General features: G+C 37.4%; 1 protein-coding gene across 1 annotated transcript in view; it reads left to right on the top strand.

Moving 5' to 3' along the window:
• ADGRV1 (adhesion G protein-coupled receptor V1) overlaps positions 1-19,621 on the top strand; it is a 524,493-nt gene that overhangs the window by 152,910 nt on the left and 351,962 nt on the right. The window contains exons 59-68 of the mRNA XM_004263660.2: positions 243-360; positions 2,179-2,302; positions 9,383-9,521; positions 9,696-9,881; positions 10,149-10,381; positions 12,554-12,702; positions 14,521-14,722; positions 15,244-15,463; positions 17,517-17,756; positions 19,405-19,554. Of these exons, the coding sequence (XP_004263708.1) occupies positions 243-360; positions 2,179-2,302; positions 9,383-9,521; positions 9,696-9,881; positions 10,149-10,381; positions 12,554-12,702; positions 14,521-14,722; positions 15,244-15,463; positions 17,517-17,756; positions 19,405-19,554 (1,761 nt within the window). The remainder of the gene's footprint in view (positions 1-242; positions 361-2,178; positions 2,303-9,382; positions 9,522-9,695; positions 9,882-10,148; positions 10,382-12,553; positions 12,703-14,520; positions 14,723-15,243; positions 15,464-17,516; positions 17,757-19,404; positions 19,555-19,621) is intronic.

Genomic DNA, 19,621 nt, shown 5'->3' with positions numbered 1-19,621 from the left:
TTTCAGGAAATTTAAAAGTTGTGTTAACATTTTCCCCCCTTTTTCCTATTACGAACGTTAATCGGATTTATGCTCAGAGCTAATTTTTACATAGTAATTATCTCTAGCAGAAACTCATAATTCTAGGGCACAGAAAGGACACACTTTAAAAAATGCTTATGAACATAAATGTTATTCTGCTAATGAGAATTCGAAACTTCGGTCAATCTGGAAAATGTGTTATTCCTCCTCATTTGATGTAGACTGAGTTCCAGAAGACCATTGTGTTGCACACACTTCAAGACGCCATGTTGGAGGAGGACAGGAGTTTCACCATTCAGCTGGTACCAGTTGATGAGGTAGAAATATCTCCAATAAAAGGTAAGAGAAATCGACATTTTGGGAAAAAAAGTAGATTTTTAGAAAAATGTAACCAGATACTCAACAGTTACAAAGATAGATAGTATTAGTTTTTATAATTCCTAAAACATTTTCTAAATCATAAAGATGTTATTTCCTACTTTTATAACAGCTAAAGACTTTTTAAAGCTAAAATTACCATACCCAATGTTGGTAAGGTCATACGCCAAAGACTTCATACTACTTAGCTGTGTGATTTTTTAAAAGAAAAAGATGTTTGTTTTAGCAGTGTTTATAAAGTAAAATATGAAAGCTTCTTAAATGATCCTACAGTAGGAGACTGGTTAAATGTAACAGAATACTATGCAACTATTCAAAAAATGTGGCAGAAAAAGCCTTACTTACATTAAAATTAAGAACACTTCATTACATGGATAATTGTTACATTAATAAAATAGGCTTTGTAACAACATGTTCAGTGTAATCCCGTTTTTGTCACGTGCATGTCATAAACATGTTTGGAATTATTTATTTTAAATGTTGATAGTTGTCTTTGATTACCTATATTTTCTACACCTACTTACAATGATCACGTTACTTTTCTAATAAAATGTTATTTTAAAACTTAGCATCTTATTATGTCTCTTTCAGCCTATCTATTGCCTATTTTGATCAGAAGGTAATTACTTAGATTTTGACATTTCAGAAACAGGCATCCTAATTCTCACTTGCCTGTGGTCCATGTGAAAATTTGTTTCTTCGGTCTGGAGAGAAAGGATTACTGGATCTAAAATGGTTTCATTATAGTACAAATAGTAATAACCATAAAAAATGGCCCAGCAACTTTGATATGAAAGCTTAGTTACTGTTGCATGTCCTTTTTTGCCATCAAGAACTTCATCCTATGCAAGGGTTCGTGGTCAAAGAAGCAGAATTCCGTGGCTAAGGAAATTCACAGAATTGTAGAGTATTGTGTACTGTCACCTATGAAATCACCTAGGGTAGTTATTCCTTTTGCATTTATGTATAGAGTACTTCCAGCAAGCATTTGAGGGAATCATATCTTTGCATTATATTCTTCCATAAGTCTTAAGTCAGCTCAGTTGTCTACATCGTGTTAAATGTCAGGGTTGATATTATATAGACTAATTAGACGCAAGAACAAGAATATACCAGTGGATCAAGGTAAATCATTTGTTAATATAAAAGATTCATAATATATTTCTAACTGTGATATACTTGCACTTGACAAACCACTCTTGATCCCATTAATCCATTGCCAAAGAAAGTGATAGTATAGTAATCCAATCCTTTATGTGTGCTTCTGCAAACAATTCTATTTAAGTTACTGCTAAATTATTATATGAATACTCAAATTACTTGATATGGTTTTTATTTCAATTTTAGTAGGAACACTTAGAAGCAAATGGCAGAGTCAGAAAATTAAAAATAAAAAAGGACCCCCAGGAATTCTAGTTTTTGCTACATAGCTAATACATACAGCCACATAACCCATTTCAGTGAGCTACAAAATGGTAGAAGTGGATTAATGCACATGGTAGAAGAGTACTTACTTATCATGGGAGTGATAGTGGAAGTACTGCCCACTTTATCCCTTTCATTAAAACGTGATCTTGGGCAAGTCATTTGCCTTAGTGTCTTCAATGCCTCTATGTGCTTAAATGTCTGCGCTGGTAAAATGAGGATAACTTATATGATTGTCATGAGGACTAACTCACAAGATTAGTATATGTAAAGTCCTTAGAACATTGCCAGGCATGTACTAAGTGAATCCATTTGTTTTCTACATAAGTGGTGTATATATCATCTTCAACTCAGGTAGCGCATCAATAATCATTCGAGGAGATAAGGGAGTGTCAGGAGAAGTTGGGATAGCTCCATCATCTAGGCACGTCCTCATTGGGGAACCCACGGCAAACTATAATGGTACTGCTATCATCAGGTAAGGATTTTCTAATTTTTGTTTGCCTAGGTGAGGGTTTTGAAGTTTTATTTAAATAATTAGTATTATTAATTAAATACATTGTTCTGAATACAGACATATTCTTCAGGCATTGTCTTTTTATATATTTGTAAAATCCTGTGGAGAGTAGAACATATTTTTGATAAAAACTGAAGGTATGTTTTGAGTTATCTTGATGTTAGATCCTGAGAAGTTTTCTTTTCTTTTTTTTTTTACACCTTTATTGGAGTATAATTGCTTTACAATGGTGTGTTAGTTTCTGCTGTATAACAAAGTGAATCAGCTATACATATGCATATATCCTCATATCTCCTCCCACTTGTGTCTCCCTCCCACCCTCCCTATCCCACCCCTCTAGGTGGACACAAAGCACCGAGCTGATCTCCCTGTGCTATGCGGCTGCTTCCTACTAGCTATCTATTTTACATTTGGTAGTGTTTATATGTCCATGCCACTCTCACACGTCGTCCCAGCTTACCCTTCCTACTCCCTGGGTCCTCAAGTCCATTCTCTATATCTGCATCTTTATTCCTGTTCTACCCCTAGGTTCTTCAGAACCTTTTTTTTTTTTTTTAGATTCCATATATATATATATATATATGTGTGTTAGCATATGGTATTTGTTTTTCTCTTTCTGACTTACTTCACTCTGTATGACAGTCTCAAGGTCCATCCACCTCACTACAAATAACTCAATTTCGTTTCTTTTAATGGCTGAGTAATATTCCATTGTATATATGTGCCACATCTTCTTTATCCATACATCTGTTGATGGACATTTAGGTTGCTTCCATGTCCTGGCTATTGTAAATAGAGCTGCAATGAATATTGTGGTGTATGACTCTTTTTGAAGTATGGTTTTCTCAGGGTATATGCTCAGTAGTGGGATTGCTGGGTCGTATGGTAGTTCTATTTTTAGTTTTTCGAGGAACCTCCATACTGTTCTCCATAGTGGCTGTATCAATTTACATTCCCACCAACAGTGCAAGAGGGTTCCTTTTTCTCCACACCCTCTCTAGCATTTATTGTTTGTAGATTTTTTGATGATGGCCATTCTGACTGGTGTGATGTGATAGCTCATTGTAGTTTTAATTTGCATTTCTCTAATGATTAGTGATGTTGAGCATCCTTTCATGTGTTTGTTGGCAACCTGTATATCTTCTTGGGAGAAATGTCTGTTTAGGTCTTCTGCCCATTTTTGGATTTGGTTGATTGTTTTTTTTGATATAGAGCTGCATGAGCTACTTGTGTATTTTAGAGATTAATCCTTTGTCTGTTGCTTCGTTTGCAAATATTTTCTCCCATTCTGAGGGTTGTCTTTTTGTCTTGTTTATGGTTTCCTTTGCTGTGCAAAAGCTTTTAAATTTCATTAGGTCCCATTTGTTTATTTTGTTTTTGTTTCCATTTCTCTAGGAGGTGGGTCAGAAAGGATCTTGCTGTGATTTATGTCATGCAGTGTTCTGCCTATGTTTTCCTCTGAGAGATTTATAGTGTATGGCCTTACATTTAACTCTTTAATCCATTTTGAGTTTATTTTTGTGTATGGTGTTAGAGAGTGTTCTAATTTCATTCTTTACATGTAGCTGTCCAGTTTTCCCAGCACCACTTATTGAAGAGGCTTTCTTTTTTCCATTGTATATTCTTGCCTCCTTTATCAAAAATAAGGTGACCATATGTGCATGGGTTTATCTCTGGGCTTTCTATCCTGTTCCATTGATCTATATTTCTGTTTTTGTGGCACTACCATACTGTCTTGATTACTGAAGCTTTGTAATATAGTCTGAAGTCCAGAACCTGTTTCCTCCAGCTCCTTTATCTTTCACAAGATTGCTTTGGCCATTTGGGGTCTGTTGTGTCTCCATACAAATTCTAAGATTTTTTTGTTCTACTTCTGTAAAAAATGCCATTGGTAATTTGATAGGGATTGCATTGAATCTGTAGACTGCTTTGTGTTGTATAGTCATTTTTGCAATTGTTGCTTCTTCCAATCCAAGAACATGGTATATCTCTCCATCTGTTTATATCATCTTTAATTTCTTTCATCAGTGTTTTATAGTTTTCTGCATACAGGTCTTTTGTCTCCCTTGGTAGGTTTATTCCTAAGTATTTTATTCTTTTTAATGCAGTGGTAAATGGGAGTGTTTCCTTAATTTCTCTTTCAGATTTTTCATCATTAGTGTATAGGAATGCTAGAGATTTCTGTGCATTAATTTTGTATCCTGCTACTTTACCAAATCCATTGATTAGCTCTAGTAGTTTTCTGGCGGCATCTTTAGGATTCTCTATGTATACTATCATGTTGTCTGTAAACAGTGACAGTTTTACTTCTCCTTTTCCAATTTGTATTCCTTTTATTTCTTTTCCTTCTCTGATTGCCATGGCTAGGACTTCCAAAACTGTGTTGAATAATAGTGGTGAGAGTGGATATCCTTGTCTTGTTCTTGATCTTAGAGGAAGTGCTTTCAGTTTTTCACCATTGAGAATGATGCTTGCTGTGGGTTTGTAGTATATGGCCTTTATTATGTTGTGGTAGTTTCCCTCTATGCCCACTTTCTGGAGACTTTTTATCATAACTGAGTGTTAAATTTTGTCAAAAGCTTTTTCTGCATCTATTGTGATGGTTTTTATTCTTCAGTTTGTTAACATGGTGTTTCACATTGATTGGTTTGCATGTATTGAAGAATCCTTGCATGCCTGGGATAAATCCCACTTGATCATGGTGTATGATCCTTTTAATGTGTTGTTGGATTCTGTTTGATAGTATTTCGTTGAGGATTTTTGCATCTATATTCATCAGTGATATTGGTCTGTAATTTTCTTTTTCTGTAGTATCTTTGTCTGGTTTTGGTATCAGGGTGATGGTGGCCTCATAGAATGAGTTTGGGAGTGTTCCTTCCTCCACAATTTTTTGGAAGAGTTTGAGAAGGATGGGTGTTAGCTTTTCTCTAAATGTTTGATAGAATTCACCTGTGAAGCTATCTTGTCCTGGACTTTTGTTTGTTGGAAGATTTTTAATCACAGTTTCAATTTCATTACTTGTGATTGGTCTGTTCATATTTTCTGTTTCTTCCTGGTTCAGTCTTGGAAAGTTATACCTTTCTAAGTATTTGTCCATTTCTTCCAGGTTATTCATTTTATTGACATAGAGTTGCTTGTCTCTTAGGATGCTTTGTATTTCTTCAGTGTCTGTTGTAACTTCTCTTTTTTCAGTTCTAATTTTATTGATTTGAGTCCTCTCCCTTGTTTTCTTGATGAGTCTGGCTAATGGTTTATCAATTTTGTTTATCTTCTCAAAGAACCAGCTTTTAGTTTTATTGATCTTTGCTATTGTCTTCTTTGTTTCTATTTCATTTATTTCTGCTCTGATCTGTATGATTTCTTTCCTTCTACTAACTTTGGGTTTTGTTTGTTCTTCTTTCTCTAATTCCTTTAGGTGTAAGGTTAGATTGTTTATTTGAAATTTTCTTGTTTCTTGTGGTAGGCTTGTATAGCTATAAACTTCCCTCTTAGAACTGTTTTTGCTGCATCCAACAGGTTTTGGATTGTCGTGTTTTCATTGTCATTTCTGTCTAGGTGTTTTTTGATTTCCTGTTTGATTTCTTCAGTATCTCTTGGCTATTTAGTAACATATTGATTAGCCTCCATGTGTTTGTGTTTCTCATGTTTTTTTCCCTGTAATTGATTTCTAATCTCAACGTTGTGGCCAGAAAAGATGCTTGATATGATTTCAGTTTTCTTAAATTTACTGTGGCTTGATTTGTGACCCAAGATGTGATCTATCCTGGAGAATGTTCCATGTGCACTTGAGAAGAAAGTGTAATCTGCTGGTTTTGGATGGAATGTCCTATAAATATCAATTAAGTCCATCTTGTTTAATGTATCATTAACAGCTTGTGTTTCCTTGTTTACTTTCATTTTGGATGTTCTGTCCATTGGTGAGAGTGGGGTGTTAAAGTCCCCTACTATGATTGTGTTACTCTCGATTCCCCCTCTTATTGCTGTCAGTATTTGCCTTATGTATTGAGGTGCTTCTATGTTGGGTGCATGAATATTTACAATTGTTATATCTTCTTCTTGGTTTGCTCCCTTGATCATTATGTAGTGTCCTTCTTCATCTCTTGTAATAGTCTTTGTTTTAAAGTCTGTTTTGTCTGATATGAGAATTGGCGACTCCAGCTTTCTTTTGATTTCCATTTGCATGGAATATCTTTTTCCATCCCCTCACTTTCAGTCTGTATGTTTTCCTAGGTCTGAAGTGGGTGTCTTGTAGACAGCATATGTGTGGGTCTTGTTTTTGTATCCATTCAGCCAGTCTATGTCTTTTGGTTGGAGCATTTAATCCTTTTACTTTTAAGGTACTTATCAATATGTATGTTCCAATTACCATTTTCTTAATTGTTTTGGGTTTGTTATTGTAAGTCTTTTCCTTCTCTTGTGTTTCCTGCATAGAGAAGTTCCTTTGCATTTTTTGTAGAACTGGTTTGGTGGTGCTGAATTGTCTTAGCTTTTGCTTATCTGTAAAGATTTTAATTTCTCCATCGAATCTGAGTGAGATCCTTGCTCGGTAGAGTAATCTTGGTTGTAGGCTATTCCCTTTCATCACTTTAAATATGTCCTGCCACTCCCTTCTGTCATGCAGAGTTTCTGTTGAAAGATCTGCTGTTAACCTTATGGGGATTCCCTTGTGTGTGAATTGTTGCTTTTCCCTTGCTGCTTTTAATATTTTTTCTTTGTATTTAATTTTTGATAGTTTTATTAATATGTGTCTTGGCGTGTTTCTCCTTGGATTTGTCTTGTATGGGACTCTCTGCACTTACTGGACTTGATTGACTATTTCTTTCCCCATATTGGGGAAGTTTTCAACTATAATCTCTTCAAATATTTCTCAGTCCCTTATTTTTTCTCTTCTTCCTCTGGGACCCCTAGAATTCGAATGTTGGTGCATTTAATGTTGTCCCAGAGATCTGTGAGACTGTTCTCAATTCTTTTCAATCTTTTTCTTTATTCTGCTCTGCGGTAGTTATTTCCACTATGTAGAATGTTCCTCTGCCTCAGTTATTCTGCTCTTGATTCCTTCTAGTGTATTTTTTGATTAACTATTTCCTTTCCCATATTAGGGAAGTTTTCAACTATTATCTCTTCAAATATTTTCTCAGTCCCTTTCTTTTCCTCTTCTTCTTCTTCTGGGACCCCTATAATTTGAATGTTGATGCATTTAATGTTGTCCCAGAGGTCTCTGAGACTGTCCTCAGTTCTTTTCATTCTTTTTTCCTTATTCTGCCCTGCAGTAGTTATTTCCACTATTTTATCTACCAGGTCACTTATCCGTTCTTCTGCCTCAGTTATTCTGCTATTGATCCCTTCTAGAGAATTTTTAATTTCAATTATTGTGTTCTTCATCATTGTTTGTTTGCTCTTTAGTTCTTCTAGGTCCTTGTTAAACGTTTCTTATATTTTCTCCATTCTATTTCCAAGATTTTGGATCATCTTTACTACCATTATTCTGAATTCTTTTTCAGGTAGCCTGCCTATTTCCTCTTCATTTATTAGGTCTGGTGGGTTTTTACCTTGCTCCATTCATATGCTGTGTGTTTCTCTCTCTTCTTATTTTGCTTAACTTACTGTGTTTGGGGTCTCCTTTTTGCAGGCTGCAGGTTCGTAGTTCCCGTTGTTTTTGGTGTCTGCCCCCAGTGGCTAAGGTTGGTTCAGTGGGTTGTGTAGGCTTCCTGGTGGAGGGGACTAGTGCCTGTGTTCTGGTGGATGAGGCTGGATCTTGTCTTTCTGGTGGGCAGGACCGCGTCTGATGGTTTGTTTTGGGGTGTCTGTGACCTTATTATGAGTTTAGGCAGCGTCTCTCCTAATGGGTGGGGTTGTGTTCCTGTCTTGCTAGTTGTATGGCATAGGGTGTCCAGCACTGTAGCTTGCTGGTCGATGAGTGGAGCTGGTTCTTAGCATTGAAATGGATGGAGATCTCTGGGAGAGCTTTCGCCGTTTGATATTACATGAGGTCAGGAGGTCTCTGGTGGGCCAGTGTCCTGAACTCGGCTCTCCCACCTCAGAGGCTCAGGCCTGACACCCGGCTGGAGCACCAAGACCCTGTCAGCCACACAGCTTTTTTAAAAAATGCTACTTTAAGGTCCCTCTACCTCTTTCTTTGCGGAATGGGAGTGTGTACCTTCTGCCTTCTGCCTTGGACCTGTTAGTGTTGGAGGGTCTCCTGCAGAGGTGAAGGGGTGGCTGTGGCTCCCCGTGGGGACAAAGACACTTGCAGCAGCAATTCTGGGTGTGAGCTCTCCTTGGTGTGAGCCCTCCCAGAGTCCACCATTATCCCCACCGAAGAGCTGGGTAGGCCATGAGAAGGTTTCTGACTGTTCTTTAGATTATTTGCACAACCCCATGCCAAGGAGAGCACACTGAGTAACAAGAGATCTGTGCTTTCAGCCCTGTTCTGTCACTAACCATGTAAAATAGGAGTTACTTCATCTCTGTAAGCTTGTGTGCCTCAGCTCCAGAATCATCCCTTAAAAAATCATCTGGATCAAAGATTTGATGATTCTGATTGTTCTAAAATTAGGACCTATTATTTAACTACGGTAGTATGATCATAGGCAGTTTTGTTTATCATAAATTTTCTCATGAGGAGTGAGATAGCAGTTATCAATAAAGTAGCTGAATTTGTGTCAAAACTTGATCTTTTTGGTAGTTTTTTCATTAGCATTGCATGTGTGAAGTGTTTACTGTTCTTTATTCGTATTTTGTATCTTGTGTAGTAAGTGGAATGTCCATACGTACTTTTTTTAAATTCCTTTAAACCTTCTACTTTTAGTGTTCAGCTTTTCCTAGTATTCTTGTCAAGCAGATTTACACAAGCTCAGCATTTTGGGTGTTACTGTCTTGGAATTAAAAGACTTTTTTTGCTTTATAGTTGATAGATAGGGTTATTGAAATTCATAATATTCTTGAAATAATTGAAAATTGTTTATTTTTGAAGGATAGAGCAAATATTTAGGAAAAGCTCTTTTCAATAAAAATGAAATATACATTTGTGTGTTGTTATAGCCTCGTTCGTGGCCCAGCGATTTCTGGGGAGGTCACAGTGTACTGGAGGATATTCCCTCCTTCCATGGGGGAATTTGCTGAAACTTCAGGAAAACTAACAATGCGAGATGGACAGTCTGCGGCAATTGTAGTGTTACAGGTATCAGTATTACTGATTGCTGTTATGCCCTTTGCTGTGTGTGTGTGTGTGGTTGGGGGGTGGGGGGGTGGGAGGTGGTCAGTATTACAGAGTTCATTGTTTTGCTTATATGATAGATATATTTTTTTAAATGTTCAGGTTCTGCTGCTCATGGCTCTTTCTGTCCTTCTCTAGGCTTTGAATGATGACATTCCCGAGGAAAAGTGTTTCTATGAGTTTCAGCTCACTGGAGTCAGTGACGGGGGGGTATGGCGTGAGTCCAGCAGCACTGCCAACATCACAGTGGTGGCTAGTGACTTTCCCTATGGACGATTCGCCTTTTCACAAGAACAACTTCGGGTGTCAGAGGAAGTGCAAAAGGTGGAGCATGAAATGCTTAAAATGTTAAATATCATTTTTATTTTTTATATCGTGAGTGATCTTTAAAATGTGTTTCTCTGTTCATATTCCAAAGTGTTCACAAACTGATTAATGTGTTCCTGATGTCATTTTAACGTAGAATTTATATACTTTGATAAATTTACATGTAACTTCGACATAATCCTGGTAAATAGGATTAGAGACACTCAAAATTAAGTCTTGTCTGGTAGAGTACTCATCCAAAATAAAAAACTGCTTCTTGCATAGGTTAACCTCACAATCATCCGTTCGGGTGGCTCTTTTGGCCCCGTGAGGCTCTGGTTTGAGGCTGTGAGTGGGACAGCCGAGGCCGGCGTGGATTTCATCCCTCCACCAGGGCAGCTCCTCTTTGAAGCGAGGGAGACGGTGAAAAGTGTGCACATTGAAATCCTTGATGACAACCTTCCTGAAGGCCCTGAGGAATTTTCCCTAGTGATTACAAAGGTGGAACTCCTGGGAAGGTAAAGTAAAAGAGAAAAATAGGAAAAAGGAAACAAAACAGAGAGAAAGGATGAGTGAAAGCTAGGTTGTGCAGGGATTCATACTGAACTGACTGTAAAACAGTCTTTCCCTGCTTTGTCTCACATTTATGTGACACTAGACCAGGACAGTGGTGGCAAAGACTGTTAATTATACAATGTTCTAAATAAAATTTTTTCCTGAAAGTTGAAAGTATGTGTTTCTGTTGTGTGAAGTCACTCTGGGCAGCAGGGGAATTGAACATGGTGTGGACTTGTAGTAATTTGGCGAGGAAAGAGAGGAGCTGTTCTTTAGGTCAAAGCTCAGCTGGTGGGACAGATTTTGGTTCCTCCTTCTCTGTCTCTACACCAGGGAACAGGCTGGACTGAGAGATTTCTTTCCTTGATGTCTCTGAAGGCTGTACAATATTGTCTTCTTTGTGATGAATGAGGTAGATGTTTGCCCAATGGCATTTTTAAAGCAGGGGAGAAAATTTTGAGTAAAAGATGGTTGGTAGTTAATGCACCATGTTTTCGTTGAAAATCAAGAGTTAACCATATTGAGTTCCTCTCATTCTCTGATTTAGTGCAGTGACTTGATTAACAAGGGTGGGAAACACGTGTTGCATGATGAAATAGATGGAATACCTACAGGTTAAGTGGCTCAAGAAGCACCTCTGTACCTATGGCTTACATACAACCTTCAACTGGAATAATGTTTGCACTTAGATATGTCCTAAAGGAAGTTTACTTGTGCATGCAATGAAAATGCTTTTGCATTTGTGATATTAATGCAATGCTTTAAAGCTTTTTTTAACTAAAATATTTCACTGAATGACTTAGGCAGAGTGTATATCATTCCCCCGGGAAAAATTATTGTGGGCTCACTAACACTTCAACTCTTAAATTTCCCAGGTATGATTCTGTGTCTGACGATGGGAATGAATTTGTACTTATATTAAATGTATTAAAACTTGAGATGGTCACTGACTGTTTTAATTAAGTGAGTGAAGTTTGGTAAATGTAGCTCATTATGTGTGAGATTATATCTGTGTTTTTGACTAAGTGGGGCTTGAGGCATTTGTCCTCGCTGCTGCCCTTTAAAAAAGGCAATTCCTACTTACGCTTAATTCTGAGGAAACAAGTTTTTCTTCCAGATAAATTTCTAGGCTTCCTTTGATCTGAAAAGGAGAGTAGTATAAACCCAATTTGCCTAGTTGCTAGAAAGTTTACTGCCTTGATATTCAGTTACGGTAAGCAGCTAAACCATGATCCATCTCAGACTACTGATAATAACGGTTTCTCTTATCATTTAATGTTTTAACCCCCAGTTTTCTAATTTTGTCTTGTATATAATCTAATTAATGAGCGTTCAACCTTTCCAAGCTAGGTAGGTTAAAAATACTAGGTAAATAGAATTTGGGAATTGAAGGAAGGACTAAAATGGTTTAGTGCCATCTTTTTTGGTAGCTTCAGGAATTAAAGCGATGTAAAACCCAGGAAGTCAAAACTTTTCTTTGATGGGAGTAATAGCAATCTTTAAAAGAGACTTTCTCAGCAGAAATACATTGCTAGACAAGTAAGCTACCATCTATATGAAAGAATAGAGGCATTGATTTAATTGATATTCACAGAAACTGGAATCTTTTCTTGAATCTTGAGGGTTTAGCTTAAAATTTCTTTAGTGGCATGACACTCATTATATCCTTAAAGTAACTCTCTCTTCCATAAAAAAAATAAATAAAGTAACCCTCTCAACCTAACACTGTAGATCTCTAACCAAGCTGGTTTCCATCTTTGAGTGCACTACAATTTCATGTACATTCCCTTCCGTGACCCATTACTGTAGTACGTGTTCAGCAGTACATTCCTAGCCCCAGAGGTTCATTTTCCAACTTCTTCCCAATTTCCTAATAGTTTTATTATCTTTTCCTATTGCCTAAGTTTAATAACTTTATATTAGTTTTGGTTTTATGCAGGCGGTGATAATTGGGAACAGCACAGAAATATATTTCAAACATCATTTCAGAAAAGAAAAGTATTTTCGTGTTGGGATCTTTAAAAGGATGAAAAAGCTTAATAGGACTAAATTATAGGAGCTAATAGGACCCTTCTTCAATTCATGCTAAACAATTATACTCAATTTATTTTATTTATTTTTTATGACTCTGAAAGAGGGTATGATTTTACCATCCAAGAAAATGGACTTCAAGTGGATCAACCTCCTGAAATAGGAGACATCTCCATTGTCCGAATCATCATAATGAAAAATGATAACGCAGAGGGAATCATTGAATTTGACCCAAGTTATACTGCCTTTGAAGGTAGGTTCAGTAACGTTACTTATAAATTTACCACCAATTTCTGAATCAGAGTACCTCAGCACGACATTGTCAGTTTGAATTGCTGTATGCAAATTTTCCTGATTTGGGGTGTGTGCATGCATGTGTGCGTGTGTGTGTGTGTGTACACATATATACACCTTTGTATGTATTTATATATGCCTTTATATATATTTACATATTTATTTTAAAAATATATTTTGAGTTACCTTTGGGCAGTCTTGAATCTCACTTTTGTATGGCAAAGTGGAATGGTTGGGAATAAGGCATTTAGAGAAATTATGTTTAACTTTAAGATTGTTGAAATGTTTATATTTCGAACACTTATATTTCTAATTTATGTAATGCTTAATTTCCTTTGTGATTAGAAATCAGTGAATATTCACTTCCTAATGAATAATCACCTTTGAAATATTTTACTGGACCGCAGGTGCAGGTAGTATCTGGACTCCTAATCATGCTTTCTTGAAACAGTATCTAATAGCAGCTTGCCTTATCTTGCCAATTCTCCCCTCTTGTAGAAGCAGAATGCAGAATATATGGTTATATTTCCTCCTGGTAGAAGGAGGTGGCTGCTTTTTCTGATTTTATTCAAAAGCAGAATATGAATATACCTTTCAAAATAAACATGGTATCTTGTTGCAATTAATTTATTGGCTTCATTGCCTCCGTGAAATTCTTTCATTATCTAGCCATTTTTTAAGTTCATCAGAAATCACTTCAGGAGTTGATTTGTATTGACTTCGTGGGTAAAGTCCTGGAAAACATCACCATTTTGTGAACTTCAGTCTACAGCAAGTAAAAAAAGGCTGCATTTTTATACCAGCAGAAAAATGGGACTTGGATCTTTTTTGTTCACTGATTTCTGTTTGATTCACTATCTTTGGGGATATTTGGGACAATGCATTTATAATTACAATGTAAGTTCAGTACTATTTAGCCCTGGCTAGTGTGAACTCTATTAAATGATATTTTAATATACATATGTTAGCATAGCTGAAGAGGAAATAAAATATGAATAGAAATTATAAGTTGAAATCAAGCACTGAGGAAACATTTTCAGATTTACAAGTAGATTTCATAGGAACTGAAAATGTAACAGAATCATCTTTATATCTGGAGTTTTCAAACACTCATATGATATAAATAACATACACCTTATTTTTTATATTACTGATGTTTCAGTTAAATATGCAGAAACAATCCAGAACGGTTTCCTTTTTTTTTTTGCGGTACGCGGGTCTTTCACTGTTGTGGCCTCTCCCTTTGCGGAGCACAGGCTCCGGACGCGCAGGCTCAGCGGCCATGGGTCACGGGCCCAGCCACTCCGTGGCATGTGGGATCTTCCCGGACCGGGGCACGAACCCGTGTCCCCTGCATCAGCAGGCGGACTCTCAACCACTGCGCCACCGGGGAAGCCCCCCAGAATGGTTTCCTTTGAGTACACATATTTTAAGTGTTTTTTGTGCTCATCTAGCATTGTCAAAAAAGCAAGGGTTATTTATTTATATGTGGCACACAGAGAAAGAATGGCTATGCTAATGATTAAATCGATTATTTAAATTCTAACTTACACTGCTCACTATAATTTTCAACTTGTGACATACTGTAGTTCTCCTAAAAAAAAAAATAAGTCATGACATTTTCACTAATTGTTTTTTAAAGCAATAAATGAACTGCGGAAAAATTGAGTGCTTGTGTTGTACTGTTATATTTAATTGTCATGTTTGATTTGACTGAATCTTATAAAAGTCACTTGCTTTGTCTGGCGTACCAATTAATTTCAAATTCCTGTTACAGTGGAGGAGGACGTAGGGATGATCATGATTCCAGTGGTGAGGCTTCATGGCACTTACGGCCGTGTGACAGCTGATGTCATCTCTCAGAGCTCTTCTGCAGTTCCTGGTGGTGTTGATTATGTACTGCATGGTAGTTCAGTCACCTTTCAGCATGGGCAGAGCTTAAGTTTTATAAATGTTTCCATCATTGATGACAATGAAAGGTAAAACTACTTAGTGATATTGGAAATAACATGGGCATATGTAAAGCATGAGTATTGTGCTCCAGTCCTTACCTATGTTTTGCACTGATAATAGAATTTTAGATTATAGTTGTACCCATTGAAAAATGAGTGAGAAACTTTAGGAGGTGCTGAGATAGGGAAAAAGGGATTGGGAGTCCATTGTGATTGTGCCTCACTTTTTCTCAAACAGAAGAAGAAATAATAATTTTTATTCTTCTAGATTTGAAAAGTCTAATCAGAATGTGGAAACATCCTGCAGATCACTTCCTTAATGCATTAAGCAATTAAAAAGAGGGGAAGAAAGTCTAATAACTATCCCAGTTTATGTAATATTGAAGTGATCATTTGTGCTTTTAGCTAAGCACCCTCTTCTTACCACTTGGTGTGTGACTACTGTGCCTTGAATATGTATGACCAATTTTGAAAATGACTAGTTATTTGGATTTTAGAAGCATTTTAATATGTTTAGACTCACAGAATTGCTCCTTCTTGCTATGCAGTGAATTTGAGGAGCCCATTGAAATCCTGCTCATTGGAGCTACTGGTGGAGCGGTCCTTGGGCGCCACCTAGTGTGCAGAATCACGATTGCCAAGAGTGACTCTCCCTTTGGTGTAGTAAGATTTCTCAATCAAAGCAAAATTTCTATTCCTAATCCCAATTCTACAATGATTTTACCCTTGATGCTGGAGCGGACTGGAGGACTCTTGGGAGAGATTCAGGTAGAGTTATTTTTCCCATGATTTAAAAAATAATTTGGATTGATAGATACGGTGTTGGATTTTCTTATTCCTCAAATATAGTCATTTATTTATTCACAGTCAATAATACTTATTCATTACCTAGTAGGTATAAAGCAGCTTCTAAAATCCTTTGAAGTACATAAAAATGCATAAGGCATATAGCTGTCCTCAGGACACTCTTGAGAGAAAGTTAAAAATTAAATGAAAGATTCTGGTAAAAGTCAACAAGTATTTGTAGAGGGCTTTCCATGTATCAGACCCTGTTATAGGCCCTGAGAATGCACTGGTGAACAAGACAGACTTCATCTCTGTTCTCATAAAGTTTTCAAACAATAAACAAAAAAATGAAAAGAAAATGATCTGATAACACTAAGTTTTTTGCAGGAATGTAAAATCAGGAGACACAATCATAAGTGACCTGCTGGCCACTGTTGATTGGATGGTAAGGGTGTGATATTAAAGCTGAAAGATGATAAGAAAGAGGTGCTCAAGTAATTGTTAGAGGGATGAGCATTTGGGCAGAGGGATTAGCTAGTGCAGATCTACAAACTTGGCATGTTTGCGGTATGCAGAGGTCCATGTGGTGGATGGGCTTGGAAATGAAGGGATAACAGCACAAGATAGATCAGAGGGGCCAGCAGGTGTTTGGTCACAGAGAACTTTCTAAGCCAGGTTAAAGATGATGAGTCTAAGTGCAAATAGGATGCCATTAGAGAGTTTTAAGCAGGGGAATGATGTCAGTGTCACCAGGTTGTCAGCTCACTTATAACTGCTGTGAGGAAAGTGGGTTGTCAAGAAGCCGGAGTAGAAGCAGGGAGAGCACTTAGAAGGCTCTTGCCCTCTATAGCCCAGGGCAGAGCTGACGATGGCTCAGACAAGGGTGGAGATGGAGCTGGCCAGATGGGAATGGGCATCGAGTATGTTTTGGAGGAAAAATTCACTGGGCTTGTAGAGGGGAAGAGAGTAATCAAGGATAACTGCTAGAATTTTAGTTGAGCAACTGGTTAAATTGTAGTGCTATTTACTGAGATGCCGAAGCTTGGGGGAAAAGCAAGTTCTGTTTTGGCCTTGTTGATTTGAGATAGCTACTAGACACCCCAGTGGAGGGGCAGGTAGGCAGGGGGAAGTTCGAGTGTGGGTTGTGGGGAGGTCAGGACTGCACACAGATTCAAAAGATGTTGACACACCTGGAGGCATTTGAAACTCTGTGGCCTAAGGAGTGTAGACAGGGATGTAAGGGGTATAGACCCAAGCGCGGGCTCCCAACATTTAGGGATCTGAGGAGGGAGAGCCAGCCAAAAAGATTGAGAAGTAAAGAAGGAAAACTAGGAAGGTATGTGTTATGTGAGTAACATGTAAGCCAAGGAAGACAGGACACAGTGTTTCAAGAAAAAGAAGCGGTCAGCTGTGTCCAATGCTGATGAAAGATGAAAGAAGCAAAGAGAAGTGCCCAGTTTTCTTTCTTTATGCATATGAAAAGTATACAATTTTAAATTATAGAAACTTTAAAAAATGCATTTGTTGCAATATAAAATTTTTGTTTCTTGTAACAATTTATGAAAATTTCTGTTCCTCTTACACTAGGAATTTAAGTATATTTATTGCTGCACGCCCAGCAGACCTTTCACATGGTTTTATAGTCTGATTCAAATAGGTTTTGATGGACAGAAGCTGTGCACTAGCAAGACAGTTTGTACTCATATTTTTAAAGTTCATATTACTCTAATATATATATTTAGAATATGTACCTTTATGTTTTTGTTATCCTGTGGTGATAACAAATGACTGGGTATTCAGATCTTTCTTTACTTGTTAGACATTGCTATTCATGAAAACAGATATTCTATAGATACATAGCTTATATTTGCAAATATTGTTTTAAACAACATGAGTTGATAACATAGGAATTTGCTGGAGGTATTCTAGAATAATTTTCACATGTATTATATATATTTTAAATACTACATATCCTGCTAAGTAATTCTTTGTTTAAAGCTGATCGTTTCTATTAAAAAAAACAAACACCCTGCAGGTAAACTGGGAGATAGTCGGACCCAATTCTCAGGAAGCCTTACCATCACAGAACAGAGACATCGCTGACCCGGTGAGCGGGTCCTTCTCCTTTGGAGATGGGGAAGGTGGAGTGAGAAGCATCACTCTGATAGTCTATCCTCATGATGACATTGAAGTTGAAAAGACTTTCATTATTAAACTTAAACTTGTGAAAGGAGAAGCTAAATTAGACTCCAGAGCTAAAGATGTTACATTAACAGTAAGTCCGAATTTGTTTTGCCCACAAAATTTTGGATTTAACGATTTATTGGAAAATGCATTTACATTTGTTGAAACTCTATGGGCTTATGATGAATTTAAAGTTATAAGACCAAATGAAGTCATAGTAATTCCTGTGGGTCAGATGTTCTGGTGGTTATATTAATTTATTCCATAGCCTTATTATTGATATATATATATATATATATATATTTTTTTTTTTTTTTGCGGTACGTGGGCCTCTCACTGCTGTGGCCTCTCCCGTTGTGGAGCACAGGCTCCGGACACACAGGCTCAGCAGCCATGGCTCACGGGCCCAGCCGCTCCGCGGCATGTGGGATCCTCCTGGACCGGGGCACGAACCCGTGTCCCCTGCATCGGCAGGCGGACTCTCAACCACTGCGCCACCAGGGAAGCCCCGACTGATAATTTTTAAAGGCTTTAAGATAATGAGAAATACTTATTTTACACTTTCTGAGAAAATCTGATGTTTTGGGGATATTTGGCACTTTTAGAGAGGAGGCATTTGTCATATCATACGCATTGGATATCTTTGCCATTAAAGTACATAAAAGTTCACAGATGTCACAAGTCAGATTGTTGGAAGGAAGAATGGTACTTGTACAATTAGGGCAATGATGGTGTGGATCAGCATATTTTGCATGAATCACCCAGTCCATCGGGGAAGAAAGTACTGGGGACCAAGGTTACTGAAAAAAAGACTGAAAGATGCACTTTTTTTTAAGTTTGTAAAACACTCATGTCTGGGGTCTGTATCAGTCAGATGTCTCCAGAGAACCAGAACTATTAGGAAATATATATGGAGAAGGAGTTTTTTTTTGTTTTTTTTTTTTAAGGAATTGGCTCATGGGATTGTGGGGTCTGGCAAGTCCAAAATCCATAAAGCAAGCTGGCAGGCAGGAAGCCCAGGAAAGAACCGAAGTTGCAGTCTTGAGTTTGAATTTTGTGGGGCAGGCTGGAAACTCAAACAGGATTCCTAAATTACAGTCCTGAGGCACAATTCCTTCTTCTCCGGGAAGCCTCAGTGTTTGCTCTTTAAGGTTCAACTGACTGGATGAGGTCCGTTCACATTATTGAGAATAATTTTCTTGACTTCAAGTCAGCTGGTTGTAGATATTAATCATATCTGCAAAATGCCTTTACAGCAACATCTAGACTAGTGTTTGACCAAACAATTGGACACTGTAGCCTAGCCAGGATGACACATGAAATTAACCGTCACAGGGCCTTTGCTTCTCTCCATATTGTATTATATCATAATGAGTAGAAAGAGGTTAGCTAAACTTAACTGGTTAAATGAAGCAAATGAGAGGTGAATAAAGCTAAATTCAGTCATTGAAGTATTATCCTTTGGTGATTCTACAAATTGTAGTTTTCTGAACACTTATTCCCATTATCCTTGGGGGATAAGAATCTACCTGTTTTGGTAACAATCAACGTAATAAAGAAGGTTTTTAAAAATCAGGTAGCTAGGTGGATTATATCCAAGTATCGTGATTGTGTTTCTTTCATTTCCTCAGCTTATCTTGTACATACACAATACATCAGTGTGTTGATATATTGGATACCGTAATTTCATCCATAGCTGTTATATACATTTTCACTCTGCTCTCTGTTTCTCTTTCTAGATACAAAAGTTTGGTGATCCAAATGGAGTGGTTCAGTTTGCTCCTGACTCTTTATCTGAGGAGACCTATTTGGAGCCGTTAGCTCTGGAAGGGCCCCTGATCATTACTTTCTTTGTCAAAAGACTCAAGGGCACTCTGGGAGAGATTATGGTATCATTTTTCCTTTGATTTTAAGTAGAGTAGTAATTTGCCTAACAACTGCGGTTGAGAGGAACAG

Source organism: Orcinus orca, chromosome 3 (assembly GCF_937001465.1).
Source record: "Orcinus orca chromosome 3, mOrcOrc1.1, whole genome shotgun sequence".
Taxonomy (NCBI): Eukaryota; Metazoa; Chordata; class Mammalia; order Artiodactyla; family Delphinidae; genus Orcinus; species Orcinus orca.
This window is presented reverse-complemented; position numbering and strand designations above follow the sequence as displayed.